Genomic DNA, 17,908 nt, shown 5'->3' with positions numbered 1-17,908 from the left:
TGGGAGGTGGCATATTAAGTTGTTAATGAGTATCCATTAAGTTTTATTTAGTTTGATTTCATCTTACACTATCATTATCACAATCAATCTCACATTTATATTATTATAATATTAAATTAAACGGATCTTAACAGGTACCCATTAAGTGCTTATAAATTGTAATCATATATAATTTCTTCACTCTTGACAATGAGAACTGTCAAAATGCATTAATGGCTTCCTCCTGCTGCCTGCAGAGAGAAGACCACTGCATGTCTTTCCTTTTTCCTCCACATTTCTGCATGTGGCACCATCTGCAAAAGTTTCTGGAACTGAAAACTACCAAATTTGGTCACCCATGCATATTAGTGCACAATTCCACAGCATTCTAGCGACTGTTTTCAAATCTATTTTCTAATTAATGCAACTCTTTTATAAATTTGTTAATTTGGAATTTGCGATTTTACTAGGAGAAATATTAAGAAGATTTTTTTCAAAAACATGACTCTTTATAGGTTATTTGTCATTTCATATTTTTTACATAATATTTTAAAATATTAATATAAAAAATAACGTTAAATTATGAGATAACTAAAAATCTTCCTTAAAAAAACGGCATTTAACAGTCTCTTTTTGCGAAACATATCTAAGAAACCTGCAGCTATAATAAAAGCCAAATTTAATGCAATTCTTTATAAATATAGGATTTGGATCCTCTCATGAGCAAAGGAGATGGAGCCTCCTGATCCAAATACACAGGTCGTCGGATTTTGATCAAACGGCTACAATTATTATAACTTTTAAAAAAACTTCATGTTTGTAACTGTTTGATCAAAATTCAACGGTTCGTGTGTTTGAATCAGGAGGATCCGTCTCCCTTGCTCAGGAGAGGATCCAAATCCATAAATATATTATGTATATATGCAAACCAATTGAAATTAAACCCAATACCTAACCAACAAAAATAAGATTATTGGATATCGTGCAAGCCACGTGTTCACCTTCTTGCATGTTTTTGTCGAGAGATGCTCTTTTGGGATTTGCATCCTCGCCGGATCCCCCGGATCCTAAGATCAAGGCACGTTGATCGTTGATCAAAAATCATAAAATTATAATTAAATATATTTTTATATTTTTAAAAGTAATACAACTTTTTTTTACGTGAAAAATATAAAAAAGAAAAAAATTGAGACAACATGATTTTTTATCAAGGGTCCACATGCGTTAATCCCTAGAACTCATAGAGAGAGGATCCAGGGAGGATCCAAGTCCCTTTTTGCTAAAGATATTTGGGAAGTTATGTATTGTATTCTTTTTCATATGAAGGTCAGTATATATACAAGCTAATTACAAGATAATAAGAAATTATATGATTGTAGGAAACCCTAATTATAATTATAAAGTTAATTAAGCCCACACAGGGCTGGGCTCACGCCTCACGTTTGTCACATATTATAATGAATGACAAAAGTTGATTGAATAATAAACATCTATGGGACGAGAATACGAGTGATAGTATTAGTAAAGTCTAAAACCATGCTTTTAGATACAAAAGAAAACCTCTCGTTTTTGTCCCTTGCAATCAGAATATATATGATTTTGATCGTTTTGTACCAATGGTATCTGATTTCTTTATTATTTTCATTTCTTTTATTTGTTGGATGAGAAGTGGAATGTCAATATGACTGATGGTTATGGCCATGAGCTAGCAGAAGACGGCAACCTAAAATAATGCTTTTTCAACGAGAAAAAAAAATAATGCTTTTTCAATATATTAACCATGTTTTTCCAACGAGCTTCTTCTGGATCAGAAATGAATAAACGTGATTTTTCACTAGTTGTCTTTTTTTTTTTTTTTTAAAGAAAAAAAAAATTAACCACACTTGTGACAAGCTCTTATTTAATTTAGTTTTTTAAATTAGTAGTTGGTAATAAGCTGTTAGGACTGTCAGATAAGTCCCGTATTATTTTAATTTTCTCAGCCTAACTGTCTCACAAGTCACAATGCAGTGTACAGCGTGATTATTGCTTTTGTTTTATTCAATTTTTATGGTTTATTGATTCAGTGACACCGTTAGGACTGTCAGCAAAATTTTAAAACACATATATCAGGCATACTCTAGAATCCAAATAACTAGCTAGCTTAATTAGAATTGTTTATACGTAATTTTAATGTAATCGTGATGAGAGGGAAGTAATGATATTTGATGCAATTCTTTTATGCACCTTATGTGAGTCTTGTACGAATCTTTGTTTGACGAAAAAAAATATATATATACTACTGATAATAATTTACGAATCTTGAGGACAACCAATGAAGTAATTGCTGAAATTTAGTGAATGTTTTTTCACAAACAATAGCGGAGGTTAAATTGTAAATGTCATGAGAGAAAGAGACTAGTGGAGATCAAACTCGCAACAGAGTGCATATGCGTTATTGTTTTTCATCATATGGTAAATAATAACAACTTTTAATAGTAATTAACTCTATTTGTGGGGGAAATAGTAATAGAAATATTTTATCCCAAATAATATTTTCTACATGGGTACTAATCAAATATTAAGTTTTGTAAATAATTTGATAATACAATGGATACATTAAATATATGAACCAACTACTTTATTAATATTTTTAGATGCATTGTATCTAATAGTTTGATATAAATATATGCAACAACTACTCGAGCAATATTTTTTGCATTTAACCAATGAGCATTTGGTTTGGTGATAGTTGTCTAACATATTCGTAGATTAACCAATTATTTTTTTTATCGATTTGTGCATATAATTGCCAGTACGGTATGCATACGTAATGACTTTAATATTTAATTGTGATTTAATTAACGGCATAATTTTGTATAAAACCCTTATTTTCTTCAGAATGTTCCTTTTGCTAGAAAACAAAAATATCAAGCTAAGATTCGTTTTAATGGGGGAAAAAAAAAGATTGATGAGGAAATTTGTTTAGAACATGGAAAAAATTTGCCCTATTTGTGGTATTGATGAGGAAAATCAAAATCATTTGTTTCTAAATTGCCAACGTGCTATGGAGATCTGGAACCTTTTTCCTGTAAGTCCTTGGAAAAATAATTTGAATCAAGTAAATAATGTGATTGATTGGTTGGAAACGCTGGATGCTAAGGAAGGAAAGGCGTTGAGTGATTTAAGCAAAGGGTTCCTTAACTGCTGGCACATTTGGAATAACAGAAATAACAAAGTTTTTAGAAGTTTAAATCCTATGGCAACTAGCTTAGCCATTGTGGCAAATATTGGTGTTTCTTATTTGCAGACCAACTGTAAGAAGAAATCCAACGGCGACCACACCATTGAGCACCCCATCAAATGGTTTCCTCCCCCTCATGGTTGTATTAAACTAAACTGTGATGGTTATGTGCTGCTTTTGCTTTAAGTTGTTGGTGTGGGGGCGATTAATCTGAATGGCGCCACTATTTCTACTGCGGAGACTATTGCGTTGAAGGAAGGATAGTTGCTCGCTAGACGGAAGGGTATAAATACTTTAATGGTTGAAGGAGACTCAAAGCTGGTTATCCAGGTGGTTCTTTGGCGATTGGGTCCCTCCTTGGCGTCTTAATCTGATCATCGACAAAATAAAGTGGCTGGCTTCTGATTTTATAATATTAGTTGGAAGCATATATTCAGGAAAACAAATTTTATAGCTGATGCCTTAGCCCATGTATGTCTCTCGATAGATAATCCTTTCTTTTGGGACCACTGTCTTCCGAGGTCGGCCATGGAAGTTTTTAGATTTGATTGTTTGGGCACTGGTTGTACTAGAGATTTGAGCTTTTATAAAATTTTATTTTCTGGTAAAAAAAGAAAAAAAAAAGATTGATATGTGGATTTAAATAAATAGATAGAAAGAAGTAGTGAAAAAACAGTAGAAAGGTAGGGGAAAAAAAAAAAAAAAAACCCTTCAAATATAATTAATAATTGTTTTGTACCAAGTTGAAGGTATAACATGTCGCAATTCCCAATTCTAAAACCCAAATGAGTAATAATACAAGATCCAGGTTCCAAATCAAGAAATTAAGCACCAGCAGAGACCATTATTCCTGCAATATTCCAATTCGTTTTTAATCCATTATTCCTGCAACATTCCAATTCGTTTTTAATCCATTGTTCCTGCAACATTCCACACCATTATTTCTGCAATATTCCAATTCGTTTTTAATCCATTGTTCCTGCAACATTCCACAGGCTTGCCAAGGGGGGGTTACTTTGCGAGCAAGAAGCTATTTGGTTTGAAGAATCACCGGATATGTTAGCTGATGTTTTGATCGAGGATAGTCTCAATGTTTAATTTATAAGTCTTTGTAGTTTTTATCATGGTGATCTATTTTTCTTTGATTTCTGGTTGAAAACCTGACAAAGTTTTTTATTTATTTTTCTTCCCAGAAGTATGTAAATTGTGATCTACCGAGTTCACTTGTACATAATTAAATTGTGATCTGTCATTTTCTACGATTTCTTTTGTTGCTTAATGAATAAAATAAATAAAAAATCATTTGCTTTTTAAAAACACTGTATAGCAACAGATGCTTACGGGGAATAACTAGTCATGTGGACCCACCGATCGTCACTAATGACGCTATCCGCAGAGAAGAGCCTATAAAGTCAGCCGTGATCTTCTCCCATCAGCACATGTTCATTTTATTCATCCCAACTTCATTTCACTTACAAAAGTCCTATGCATAAGAAATCCTAATCCTATGGGCTCTGAAGATATATAGTGTACTATAGTGAAGACCAAAGGGTTTATATATTTGAAGCATACATAACCCGAGTCGGGACGTGGTCTGAGAATCTTAACTGTTGTTTGGTTGCTGAGAAAGGGTGGGAAAATGGGACAGAAAAGTCCCAGTAAGGACAACAACAGCAGCAGCACGATGAAAGTTGGGTCCATGAGGTCCATCTTCATGCATGCTGATGGGGTTGATAGATTGTTGATGATTTTAGGGCTGTTTGGATCCCTTGGTGATGGCTTCTCCACACCGCTGGTTTTGTTGATCACTAGCAAATTGATGAACAATATTGGCGGTTCACCAACTTCGGCTCAAGATGCGTTTCTGCATAACATAAATAAGGTAATCATTTAATTTAAGTATCACACACACACACACACACACTCTCTCTCTCTCTCTCTCTCTCTCTCTCTCTCTCTCTCTCTCTCTCTCTTTTCGCGGAATGATCTTTTCACCTTCTGTTCACAAACTCAAAGCCGATAATTTTGACACTCTTTTTCTTTGGCTTTCTATATGCCCTCACAAGTGCATATAAACTATGGAATATTTACTTTGCAGTGCAGTTGATTGAAAGAGGAGTACGAGAAAAATTGTTGTTTCACTCTAACTTCGCATATTATGAGTGAACATAAAAATATAAACAGTTCAGATTATACTCGGCTGAAAAATGGACTGCGAAAATCGTCGCAAAAAGGAAAACACAAATATTTAATTTCTAACTGGGTTCTGGTTTTTGTGGTTGGCAGAATGCAGTGGCGCTGTTGTACTTGGCTTGTGGGGGATTTGTTTGTTGTTTCCTAGGTGGGTTTCACCAAATGTTGTTTACTTTTGCTCACTCAATGACTCAATGAAATGATAACTAATATATCACTTTGAATTTGTAATTTTGTAGAGGGATATTGCTGGACAAGAACCGGCGAGAGGCAAGCAGCTAGAATGAGAGTCAGATATTTGAAGGCGGTTCTACGGCAAGATGTAGGCTACTTTGATTTACATGTCACAAGCACCTCAGAAGTCATCACAAGTGTCTCTAATGATAGCTTAGTGATTCAAGATGTCCTAAGTGAAAAGGTAATCCCACAAGTTTTCATTGTGCATAATTTATCAAAAGTTGTTATCAACACTTTAAAATCGTCATTCTAATAAGCGAGTGCATAATGAATGTTTTGTAGTATTAATAACCTTTACGAGTTTATTTTCATCAAGTAATGAAGTTGCATGTTTCAAATTCCACCAGCTACCGAACTTCTTGATGAATTCCTCCATGTTCTTTGGAAGCTACATAGCGGCGTTTATAATGATGTGGAGGCTAGCAATCGTAGGGTTTCCATTTGTGGTGCTGCTAGTAATTCCCGGTTTAATTTACGGAAGGACTTTGATGGGATTAGCTAGGCAGATTAGGGAAGAGTACAACAAGGCTGCCAACATAGCAGAGCAGGCAATTTCTTCAATCCGGACCGTTTATGCCTTCGTCGGAGAAAACAAAACTGTATCGGAATTCTCTGTGGCTCTTCAGGGCTCCGTCAAGTTGGGATTGAGCCAGGGCTTGGCTAAAGGCCTGGCCATTGGAAGTAACGGCGTTGTCTTCGCCATTTGGTCTTTCATGTCATATTATGGAAGCAGAATGGTCATGTACCATGGCGCTCGGGGAGGCACTGTTTTTGCTGTTGGTGCTGCCATCGCCGTTGGTGGATTGTATGCTCGACGCCTTTTTGCATATTTTTAATACGTATATTGTTGATTTTTTTTTTTTTTTCCTTTTCGTCGGGAAATTGCATTGATCAAACTGGTTTAGACTTTTAATAAAAAATAGAATGTGAACTACACTAAACGGGTGCTAAAGTGACACAAAACTGTGAGTAGTGTATGACATATTGTTTGTTTAGTGTTTCTTATTATATTTTTGAGAAAATTTATAAAATGTCTACTCATGTATATTGCCTCTTTTTTATTCGTTACGGCAACAAAATGACAATGTACCATGTACTGTAGTTTGTAGATTGGTAAATTGGTACTTCTTGTAAAGACAAACTTATATATAACCTCCCAAAAATGATGCATCCTTTGATTTTCTTCAATTTTGTTTCTGTTTATGATAAAATATTAACAGTGTATCATATGATGTAGATTGTTATGATCCTTTTAATTTACCCAAATTCTTAATACATGGTTTTATTGTTTTGGTGAACAGGGCTTTAGGTTCTGGACTATCAAACTTGAAGTACTTTTCAGAGGCATGTTCGGCAGCCGAGCGCATAATGGAAGTGATAAGAAGAGTTCCCAAGATCGATTCCGACAACATGGAAGGCGAATGTCTAGAGGATGTCTCCGGTGAAGTCGAATTTAAGCATGTGGAATTCGCATACCCGTCGAGACCCGAAAGCATCATCTTCAAAGACTTCAACTTGACAATTCCGGCCGGCAAAACGGTGGCGTTGGTGGGCGGAAGCGGCTCGGGGAAGTCCACGGTGATATCGCTGTTGCAGCGGTTTTATGATCCACTCGGAGGCGAGGTTCTTCTTGATGGGGTGGCGATAAATAAGCTTCAGCTCAAGTGGCTGAGGTCGCAGATGGGTTTGGTGAGCCAGGAGCCTGCTCTATTTGCAACCAGCATTAAGGAGAACATACTTTTTGGGAAAGAAGATGCTGAGATTGAAGAGGTTATTGAGGCTGGAAAAGCTGCCAATGCTCATAATTTCATCTCCCAGTTACCTCAAGGATATGATACTCAGGTAATTACTTCACTAGCATGTAACATGTGAATTAGTGACATGATACTTACTGACTTTTTTCATATAAGAGATTATTTTTTTAACTTTTAATCACAATTTGACGTAGAAACTAAAATATATCATTATAAATAAAAAGATTAAAAAAATATTTCAACGCGTGTCAAAATTTGATTTGTTAACAAAAACGAATGACATTTTGCATATAAAAGTCAAGTATTTTTATTAAAAATGGTGTGACATTTAAACATTCCACTTTTTAAGCAAATGATAAATCATTGCTTTTCAATTGTTAATCACATATGCAAAATGTCAAAGATTTTGTCTTTTGATATGCTTGTCGTCTAGTGTAATGGATCCACATGGAAGCCTAAGATAACTAGCCAAACTGGTGTGGGGGGTTTAAGTTAGGGCAGTAATTTCAACACTCTTTTTTTTTACCTTATTTTGTGTACACTTTCTTAATTTTGATCGTTAATTTTACTTTATAATTGTTCAATTTAGTGGCTATAAAATTAGAAGGGTGTTGTATGAAGTGAGCAAAGGTGTGTAAAAAACATTAAGCTTATCTTTTTTGTGGATGTTTTGGGCGAAGAGTGGATTTTAAATTATATCAATATGGTTTTCATTGGTATATATTCTTCTAGTGCAAGCTCTTTCTTATTTTTCCCATTTTTTCCCGAGAAGTCCTTGCTTTCCTGTAGAGAATGACATGAGTAAGTAAGAAATGTGAATAAAAAAAGGATTATCTTAGTTTATAGATATAGTTTTAAAATTATATATTTATTATACAGTTGTATATCTATTATTTTATATAATAATAATCCTCTACTGTGCGCATTCCTTTATGCATCTTATTGTTCCTAAACCTTGATGATTTTGTCCCCCCACTAGGCTATGTAGGTCTTCCCTTCAATCGTCTAAAGTGGCAACAGAACAAACCCAATATAGTAGTAGTATTGCATGCCCATCACTACTTGCAGCCATCAGTTGCATCATATAAATCTTCACCACCTTGGTTTATATAATTGGTGATTAATGTTATAGTACTTTATTTCGTTATATCCTGCCCTTAAGTAAGGTTTTAACTTAATCAGGAATCAAGATAATTGCTAAATATAATACGAATTTGATTGCCTCTCTAGCATGTTAGACCGTCTTAAAAAAACCTTCCCCCCAAAACCCCAATAAAAAAAAGCTCTAAACTAGTATTCTACCATTTTGTTACTCTCAAACGATAACGTTAGTAGTTAAATTGTTCAATGGTAGGGGGAGGGTGATCAGTGGAGGACGAATCGCACTAGGGTACGTAGGCTTTATTACTTTTTGTCACTGCAATTAAGTGTCATCCGCTAGTCTTGTACAACTTAATTTAGGTAAACTTAATCAGTAAGTCTTTCTAGTAATTTTCATTTCATTTTTATTACAGTTCATGAAACATGTAGACACAACAAAACTAGATTTTTCAAGTACTAAAACAAATTAACGTTTTGATTAAACAGGTTGGCGAGCGGGGTGTTCAAATGTCGGGAGGACAGAAACAAAGGATCGCCATTGCACGAGCCATCATCAAGAAACCTCGTATCCTCCTCCTAGATGAAGCCACCAGCGCACTGGACTCCGAATCCGAACGAGTAGTCCAAGAAGCCCTAGACAAAGCAGCCGTCGGCCGCACCACGATCATCATCGCGCACCGCCTCTCCACCATCCGAAATGCGGACGTGATTGCCGTAGTTCAAAACGGCCAGGTCATGGAAATCGGCTCCCACGATGAGCTCTCCCAACGCGAAAACGGCCACTACACGTCCCTTGTCCGCCTCCAACGAACGGAGAAAGAAAATGAACCAGAAGAGTTAGGGCATTATGGTGCTTCGTCTTCCATTTCAAACGATATTCACAGCACAAGCAGCCGTAGGCTCTCCATGGTGAGTCGTTCGAGTTCCGCAAACTCGTTTGCTCAGGGTAGAGCTCTGGATCAAGAGAGTGTTGTAGAGTATGAACAGAAGAAACTGCCCGTGCCTTCGTTTAGGAGACTTTTGGACTTGAACCTTCCGGAGTGGAAACAAGCAGTTATGGGGTGCACCAGTGCGACTCTTTTTGGGGCGGTACAGCCGTTGTACGCGTTTGCGATGGGGTCCATGATATCGGTTTATTTCTTGAAGGACCACGACGAGATTAAGGCGAAGACGAGGACTTATTCTCTTTGCTTTCTAGGGTTGGCAATCTTCTCGTTGCTGATCAATGTCAGCCAGCATTACAACTTTGCTTACATGGGAGAGTACTTGACTAAGAGGATTAGAGAGAGGATGCTTTCAAAGGTACTCACTTTTGAAGTGGGATGGTTTGATCAGGATGAGAATTCTAGTGGTGCCATTTGCTCTAGACTCGCCAATGATGCCAATGTGGTACGTATAATCAGAATTTGATGATGCTATAGTCCTCAAAATTGTTCACTAATAATCTACTGTGATCGATAATGTTGTTCAGACAAACAAACTGATCACATTATTGACACATTTTTTTTAAATGAGTCACTAGTTTAAGAGTGTGTCCATATTAAAATCATGTATGGAGTCGCATATTTTATATTTTTGTTAAAACTTCCTTAAAATAAATGTGATCCGAACTTCGAACTTAATTTGAAGTTGAAAAGAAAAATAACATTGTAGAGCTAGTTGGACTGATCTTCTTAGCTATATAAAAGTAGGAATTTTTAAAGATTTAAGATGAACATTATTTTGTTGCAGGTGAGATCTTTGGTGGGTGATCGAATGGCTCTTGTTGTACAAACCATGTCAGCAGTAACAGTAGCTTGCACAATGGGATTGATCATTACATGGAGACTTGCACTTGTCATGATAGCCGTACAACCCCTCATCATTGTATGCTTCTACACAAGGCGTGTCCTGCTCAAAAAGATGTCCCAGAAGGCCATAAAATCCCAGGAAGAAAGCAGCAAGCTCGCCGCGGAAGCAGTCTCCAACCTCCGGACAGTCACCGCCTTCTCATCCCAAAACCGCCTCTTGAAAATGCTCGAAAAGGCCCAAGAAGGCCCGCGTCGGGAGAGCATCCGACAGTCATGGTACGCCGGCATTGGACTCGCTTGTTCCCAAAGCCTCACGACCGTCACTTGGGCCTTCGACTTTTGGTACGGAGGCAAGCTTGTCGCCAAGGGCTACGTCAATGCAAAACAACTTTTCCAGACCTTCATGGTCTTGGTCAGCACGGGCCGGGTCATTGCCGATGCTGGTAGCATGACCACTGACCTCGCCAAGGGAGCAGACGCGGTTGGGTCTGTTTTTGCCGTGTTAGACAAGTACACAAAAATCGAGCCTGAAGACCCCGAAGGTCTCGACCCCAAAAGAATTACGGGCAGCATTGAGCTACGCAACGTACATTTCGCGTACCCCGCTAGGCCCGATGTTATGATCTTCAACGGCTTCTCAATCAAAATCGAGGCGGGAAAATCAACGGCATTGGTGGGCCAAAGTGGTTCAGGTAAATCAACGATCATCGGATTGATCGAACGGTTTTATGATCCGATCAAAGGACTGGTCAAAATCGACGGTCAAGATGTGAAGTCGTACCACCTCAAATCATTGAGAAAACACATAGCATTGGTCAGTCAAGAGCCGACGTTATTTGCCGGGACCATACGAGAAAACATTGTGTACGGCGTATCGGACAAGGTCGATGAGTTGGAGATAGTGGAAGCTGCAAGGGCGGCCAACGCGCACGATTTCATTGCAGGATTGAAAGACGGATATGACACGTCGTGCGGGGACAGGGGAGTGCAGCTATCCGGCGGACAAAAGCAACGGATTGCTATAGCCAGGGCGATACTTCGAAACCCTGTCATTTTGTTGTTGGACGAGGCGACCAGCGCGCTCGACAGTCAGTCTGAAAAGGTTGTGCAGGACGCGCTGGAGCGTGTGATGGTGGGGAGGACTAGCGTGGTGGTGGCCCACAGGTTGAGTACGATACGGAATTGTGATATGATTACTGTGCTGGATAAAGGAAAGGTGGTGGAGAAAGGGACCCACTCGTCGCTTTTGGCCAAGGGGCCTGCCGGTGCTTATTTCTCATTGGTCAGCCTCCAAAGGACCCCACCCACAGAAAAGGGCACTGAATTGTATTGAAATTATAATCAACTCCTCCCTTCTTTTTGTTCTATTTTTTTTTTTGCCCCACCAAAATGGTGGTTGATGATGAAGGTGTAAATAGTCCTAAGCGGGAAGAGTAAACTTGCAAAAGCTTCAAGTCTCTTTTGAAATAATGGTGTTGGCATTGGGTAAGAAGTATGGACTAGAAAACTAGAAGGGATGCCAAGGCACTGTATAAATATTCTCTCTTTTTTAAACTCTAATGTACATATATGTTGTCTCTTTACTAATTAGGTTTTTCCGTAAAGAGTAGTGCTATACTTACTATACATTTGTACAATATTTTCAATAGAGGTAGAGCCCACCAATACATGTGGGTCATATCTCTTTTAGAGAGATGATACAAATAGATGATAAAAATATCATATTTGTTTCGTAAAAGGGACCGATGGTTTTAAAGTTTTTTAACTAAAATAAAACATGAAAAGTCTCGTAAGTTGTTAAATTAAAAGAAGCATAGTGCTATTCACACATCCGTTTTTACCTCTCATACATCCTTATTAACGTTTTGTCGTTGATCTTTTTCAATTCATTCGATCTAACGGTTGGAAATTGAGAGGGGCATGTGAGAAGTACAAGAGTGTGTGTGAATAACACTATCCTAAAAGAATGTCTAGCATGTATTTTAGGTTCCATGTTTAGATTTTTTTTCGAATGTTTAGCATGTATTAAAGTCTCAGTAAATTTTCAAGGCTCCTAAACCACTTTCCTGTGGCCTCTTTTACTTCAGCCCAACTCCCTGAAAATAATGTTCGACTTGCAAGTACTGAGCATATAGCTAGCATTCATTTTGAGCCATGACCAAACTCTTCTTTTGTATGATTAGGCCTCGTAGTGGTAGTAACTGGTGAAACGGCCAACTGGACCTTGCTTCTCTTATGATTTTTGTTACCTATTTTTTTAGGGGACTGTTATTAGCATTCAAAAAATCTCATTTTACACTCCTTACAAGTGTATTTTTTTCTTCTTTTAATTATAGAAAATTTAGAGTTCCAAATCAAAACAATTCCCTTTTTTTAATATAAGAAGCTTGCGCTGGTAGTTGGGCGGACGACTAACATTAATAATCCGACCTAGAACTTAGTCTAGCTAGCCTTTAACCACTGTTTATACTCAAGTTGGCATATGAGATTGAAAGAAACAGAATGTCTTTGTCAACCAAATGAGGATAAATCCAACTGCCAAGAAAAACAACCAATTGACATGGGAGATTCCTTTTGAGGCTTCTGACAGTAATAAAAATTAATAGAAAAACACTTTAAAATGTTTATAACCCCCTCAATTGCCAACGGACAGTTCTTTTTTTTCAAAACAAAAATAAACTACAGTACTAAATAAGCTAATCATACGCCAGAGATATAAGTTTAGCAAAAATGTATAGCCATTTTACCATAAATAATCAATGGTTGGGGGGGGGGGGTGGGGAAGTTGTACATGACTTGGATCAACGAACGCCACAATAATGCATATATACTAGTTAGGTTGAAGGAAAATAATTTTAGAATTTTGCTAGAGTTTAGTTGAAATTGACAATGAAAATAATACGATCAATCGCCTTTTTAACTATTGTTCAAAGGGGTGTGATATTCACACACCTTATTTTACTTATCACACACTTTTTTAATTGTCGGCCGTCGGATCGGATGAATTGAATAAGATCGAAGGACATAAATTAATAAGAGGTGTGTGAGAAAATGGGTGTGTAGTGGATAGCACACCCCTTGTTCAACTTGGGTCTCATAGTGATCAACGGTCAAGAATCATCTATACACGCAATTGAGTGCACCCTAGCTCAATCAGCAAGCTTAATTCTTACGTACTATTGTGAAATTGTTGGAACCCCTGTTTGTCCCACATCGGCTAGGGGAAGGAAAGCAAAGCAATTTAAATAGAATTACCCCACTTCAACTAGCATCAAGGTTTTTTGTGATAAAACCCCACACCTAAGGATTGTGCAGGTGGTTAGGTGGGGACAATATCAGTATTGTTGGAGTGGGCCCTCGGCCCGTCGACCTGAAAAATTTCCACATAAATCTCATTTATTTTTTGGATGAGTTTGTGTCTTGTCTAATTGTGTATTGAAATGGAGATTGAATGCAACAATTACAGGTAGCAATGATGTCGTGCTATATTGGGATTGTGTTAACTTTGATTTAGGGAGGAATTTGACCCTTTTGATTTTTCAGTCATTTCATTCTGATGACCTTTTCGTGATACCGTGAGCACCTGTTGTCAACTCCTCAGTGGTCCAAAGAAGTATAATTTTCTCATTAATTTTGGAAGAGAGAGAATCATACTCCAGTCTAAAGGATGCTCTGCTCTACATAGGCAGGCATACAGTACAACGAGCCATTTCTCAATGACAAACCTCTACCACTAATTTGCACGACATATCGTTTTGATTTTTGCTAATTATTATCTCACACTTTCCCAATATTCTCATTTGTCAACGAGGGAAAGACTGTTATCAAACATTTTGCTCAATTCTGAACCCTCAAAAGTTGGGTAGAGTTTGATAGTTATTTGCATCCAACAAGTAATATGTGTAGCAATATCAATCAACATTTACTACATGTTTCGCTTCAAACTTTGTATGTGGTAGTAATTAATGGGTTCAAATCTTTCATGATGTTTTTTTGTTTAGTTAAGTTTACGGGAGCAAATGTTTAGCAAGTATTTCATACATGTTGTCTCTTGTACCAATAAAAAGAAAAAAGAGTTGTCAATGAGGAATGGATTTATGGTTATTTCAGAATGCTGACAAAACATATGCATCCAAAGTGCCAATCCTTTGGGAAGCTGTGTTAAGGTCCAAGGAGCCTTCTCTAGAGAGATCTTTGCCCGAACACCCACCAAGGCTTGACCAAATGCCAATTTGTATGCTCAACTGTCCATAAATTTTGTGCACTACATGTGCTATTCTTATTAACCCCACATTTTATTTCTTAGATTAGCCATTGATATCTTTAGAGAAGCAAATTTCATGGCGGACAATATTACTAGATTTGATCTTCCTATTCAAAACACTCATATGTGGGATCACTCCTTCACTTCCAAGGTTTGGAATGCTTTCCTTTTTTATTGTACTCTAGTGGTACTCGTTTTTTTCCCTAGCAAAAAAGAAAAATGTACCGAACTCGTCATCTATAAAAATTTAGTCAAAAAAAAAAGAAATCTATAAAAATTAAACATGATTGTCATTTACAAATCAAGAGGAATTGACATTCGATTCTAATTTATTTGGCTATTTTAGGAGAATTATAAAGTCGTTGATATTATCCAAACTGGCCTATCGTGGTCCAAATTACAGAAAGGTTAATGCTAGCGAGTTCAAATTTTAAACCAAATTTGTAAACTAAATGATGTGTTACTAATAAGAAATAAGTACGTTAATTAACACTTAAATAATAATTTAATCATCAACAACTACATCATTTGATTTGAAAGTTTGGTTTAAAATTTATCCTAAAAATCGAAAATACAAGAGGTCATATCCACAAAACCACCAAGAATTTGTTTTTAACACAAAACCCTAAAATATCAGCGTCCCCATTTGTCACTGTCAGCGATCAAAACCCTAACCACTTTCCAGCTCTTCCGTGAAATCTGTTCACAAATTCTGCTTATTTTCTCGAGAAAGTCCTTAAAATTTCTGTTTGGCGGATGGCTAATGGTTTTGAAAGGTGAATTTAAGAGCTTTATGAATTTTGTCAAGTATATCTGTCGTTCTTCCAACTTTTTTTTTTGGATTATATAAATTTTTTTATCTTAGATAATTATATTATCAAATTTACGAATTTCTTTTGTTCTTTTCTGGATTTGGACCACAGCAATGGGCGATCCCGATTACCTGGCGGCGGAGGAGGCGGTGATTCTCAGAAATTGACAACCGTCGATGCTCTTTTGTTTCTCAAACAGGTGAAGGATGCGTTTTATGACAAAGAAGAAAATTATGAGAAATTTCTCGAGATCATGAAAGATTTCAAAGCTAAAAGGTAAGTTCAGATTTCCAATTTCCAATCTCAAATTAAAACTAAAATTATTTTTTATTTTTCTGTATGTTGTTGTTGTTGGTGTTATATCCGCAGTTGGATTAATTTTCTTGTTCTCGTTCTCCTGAACTCAGGGCTGTCACTGAAGATGTGGTTGCACGAGTGAAGGAATTATTCAAAGGGCATAAGGATTTAATTTTGGGATTTAATCCCTTCTTACCGGAGGGTTATCAGATAACCCCGGATGACGATGAAGATGCAACTTCGCTGAAACAGACTGTTGATGAAGATGAAGAAGCTGCTGACTCTATAAACTTGACAAACGTGAGTGAGTAGATCTATATTTTTTAAATCAAAGCGTGTGTCTTAATTTGTTAGGATTCCCTAGTACATTGAATGACTTAGTACAATTATTCATTGACAGTTAAATATATATAATCGTTGAATGTCATTACAACATATATGATCGTTAATTGGTGATTATTTTACATGAATGTATTGTTTTTGATTTCCGATATTTGATTTGAATTGTTGATTTAAACTTGTATTTTAGTTTTTGAATTTTGCCAAAATGATTACTATTTGTCAAGTAAGTGAAGTGTATTCCGTCAGAATATCTAGCAACATAAAATGTTTATGTTGTCAAAGTTGTGGATATGGATCGCTGCTCATGAGTAACTGTTGCGTGGTATTAGAAAACAGCTACATGAGTTGGTCCCCGTGTTATGAGTGGATACTTATAGATACTAACCCTAAAAGTCGCAAATATCAATCCGTAACGCATGGACTTGTTAAATCACCTGGCCGTATTCCCGTTGGTAATTTTTCATTGATCAAGATAATTTTTGTTTCAATTCGATTCCGACAACATAAGCATTCTGGCGAAAAATCATTACTCGTGAAAATGTGAATTCCAAAATCAAAACTCTAGATTTCAAAATTATCAATTCAGGAAAAATAAAGAAAGTCTTCTCTATGAGAAGTTTTGAACTTTTGAGATTATTATCATGATTTCCTCATTGCAATAAGTATAAAAATATTGTTATTATTTTTATCATAATCTGCTTTTGATCTTTGACTTTCAGGAGGACAACGGGGAGTGCAGTATCTGCTTGGGGAGACTGAGTGCTGGGTACATTTCACTGGATTGCTCCCACCGCTTCCATGCTAAATGTTTTAGGACCTGGTGGAGCAATAACCCGACGTGCCCATATTGCAGACTTCGGGTTAACGAGAATGGAGAGAAGGATGCCTAGGAGGACCGAGCCTGGGTGGGGCAGCTGGAAGATGGAATAACGAGAACCTGTTGCGAGCAGATAAACCACATGATTAGATAACGGGAGTTGTTATTGACATTTCAGAAAAGTCGTAGGCACTGCTCCTTAGGGAGAAGTTGCACTTGCTAGAGTGAGTGATGACGTTTTTGAAGTGCCATTGACGGCTCCCGAAGAGACACAGAAGTACATTGGTTGTTTTCATAATTAATAACAATCGATCAAGGTCAATTAGAAGTTTCGATGTCTTAAGAACTAGAGCAATAAAGTGCACAGGTCGAACGTTTAATGAAGAAGATGTCCCCCCGCAGTTGGAGCGCGGGAACATTTGTGTTCGTAAATCTTAATTTTCTTGTTTACCCAATTGTCTAATTTTTGCTTTTAGTTGAATGTGGTCAAAAACACAAAACCAAAAATCCTTGATTGACATTGAAAGTTTTCATAATGTTTTTCTAAGGTTGTTTGATAACCATTTCATTTTCAATTTTGGTTTTACATTTTTGTTTTATAAAAAAACAAAACAAAAAGCATGTTTGGTAACTATTTTGAGTTTTCAGTTCAAGCAAAACTAAAAATAAAAAATGATAAAATTAAATTTTGAAGTTTTCAAAATTTGACTTTTTTTTTTTGTTTCTGTTATGATTTTTTATTATTGGAACTAGGTAAACTTGAATCACCATAAGATAGTAGGGAGCCTTTCCACCCACTAGACCTGGCATTTTAGACTCAATTCATTATTCCAAAGCATTTGATTTTGGGTGAATGTTTAACAGATCGGATTATTAATGGATGAACCCGTTACATAACAGGTCATTTTGAATTTAACTGTGAAATCCATTAGCACCGATTAATTTTAACAGAACAAATCCCTTCACTTCTCTTATAGCAAATAGTTTCTTTTTTTCAAACAAAGTTGAATGCTCGAGGAAAAAGTTGAGAAGAAGAGAACAAATAAGCTTATCCACAGTCCTTTTCCAGTTTCTAGTTATGGATGAGCCTTTATCTTAA

The 17,908-nt window shown here is 36.6% G+C and overlaps 2 protein-coding genes across 2 annotated transcripts; both read left to right on the top strand.

Moving 5' to 3' along the window:
* Positions 1-4,637: 4,637 nt before the first annotated feature.
* On the top strand, positions 4,638-12,015 carry LOC103928466 (ABC transporter B family member 15). The gene is made up of 7 exons (XM_009337510.2): positions 4,638-5,084; positions 5,489-5,543; positions 5,635-5,813; positions 5,980-6,437; positions 6,934-7,474; positions 8,974-9,876; positions 10,219-12,015. The coding sequence occupies exons 1-7, from the start codon at positions 4,842-4,844 to the stop codon at positions 11,608-11,610; spliced, it is 3,771 nt and encodes a 1,256-aa protein (XP_009335785.2). The 5' UTR covers positions 4,638-4,841; the 3' UTR covers positions 11,611-12,015.
* A 3,140-nt stretch (positions 12,016-15,155) lies between these two features.
* Positions 15,156-17,137, top strand: LOC125474105 (paired amphipathic helix protein Sin3-like 4). Its single transcript, XM_048577542.1, has 4 exons — positions 15,156-15,317; positions 15,465-15,629; positions 15,761-15,950; positions 16,712-17,137. Exons 1-4 carry the CDS (start codon positions 15,298-15,300, stop codon positions 16,880-16,882), a joined length of 546 nt encoding a protein of 181 aa, XP_048433499.1. The 5' UTR covers positions 15,156-15,297; the 3' UTR covers positions 16,883-17,137.
* Positions 17,138-17,908: the final 771 nt, after the last annotated feature.

This window comes from the organism of the source record quoted next, unplaced genomic scaffold (assembly GCF_019419815.1).
Source record: "Pyrus x bretschneideri cultivar Hongxiangsu unplaced genomic scaffold, Pyrus_bretschneideri_v1 Contig12, whole genome shotgun sequence".
Lineage (NCBI taxonomy): Eukaryota > Viridiplantae > Streptophyta > Magnoliopsida > Rosales > Rosaceae > Pyrus > Pyrus x bretschneideri.
Note: the sequence above shows the minus strand (reverse complement) of the source record. Positions and strands in the feature narration are given on the sequence as shown.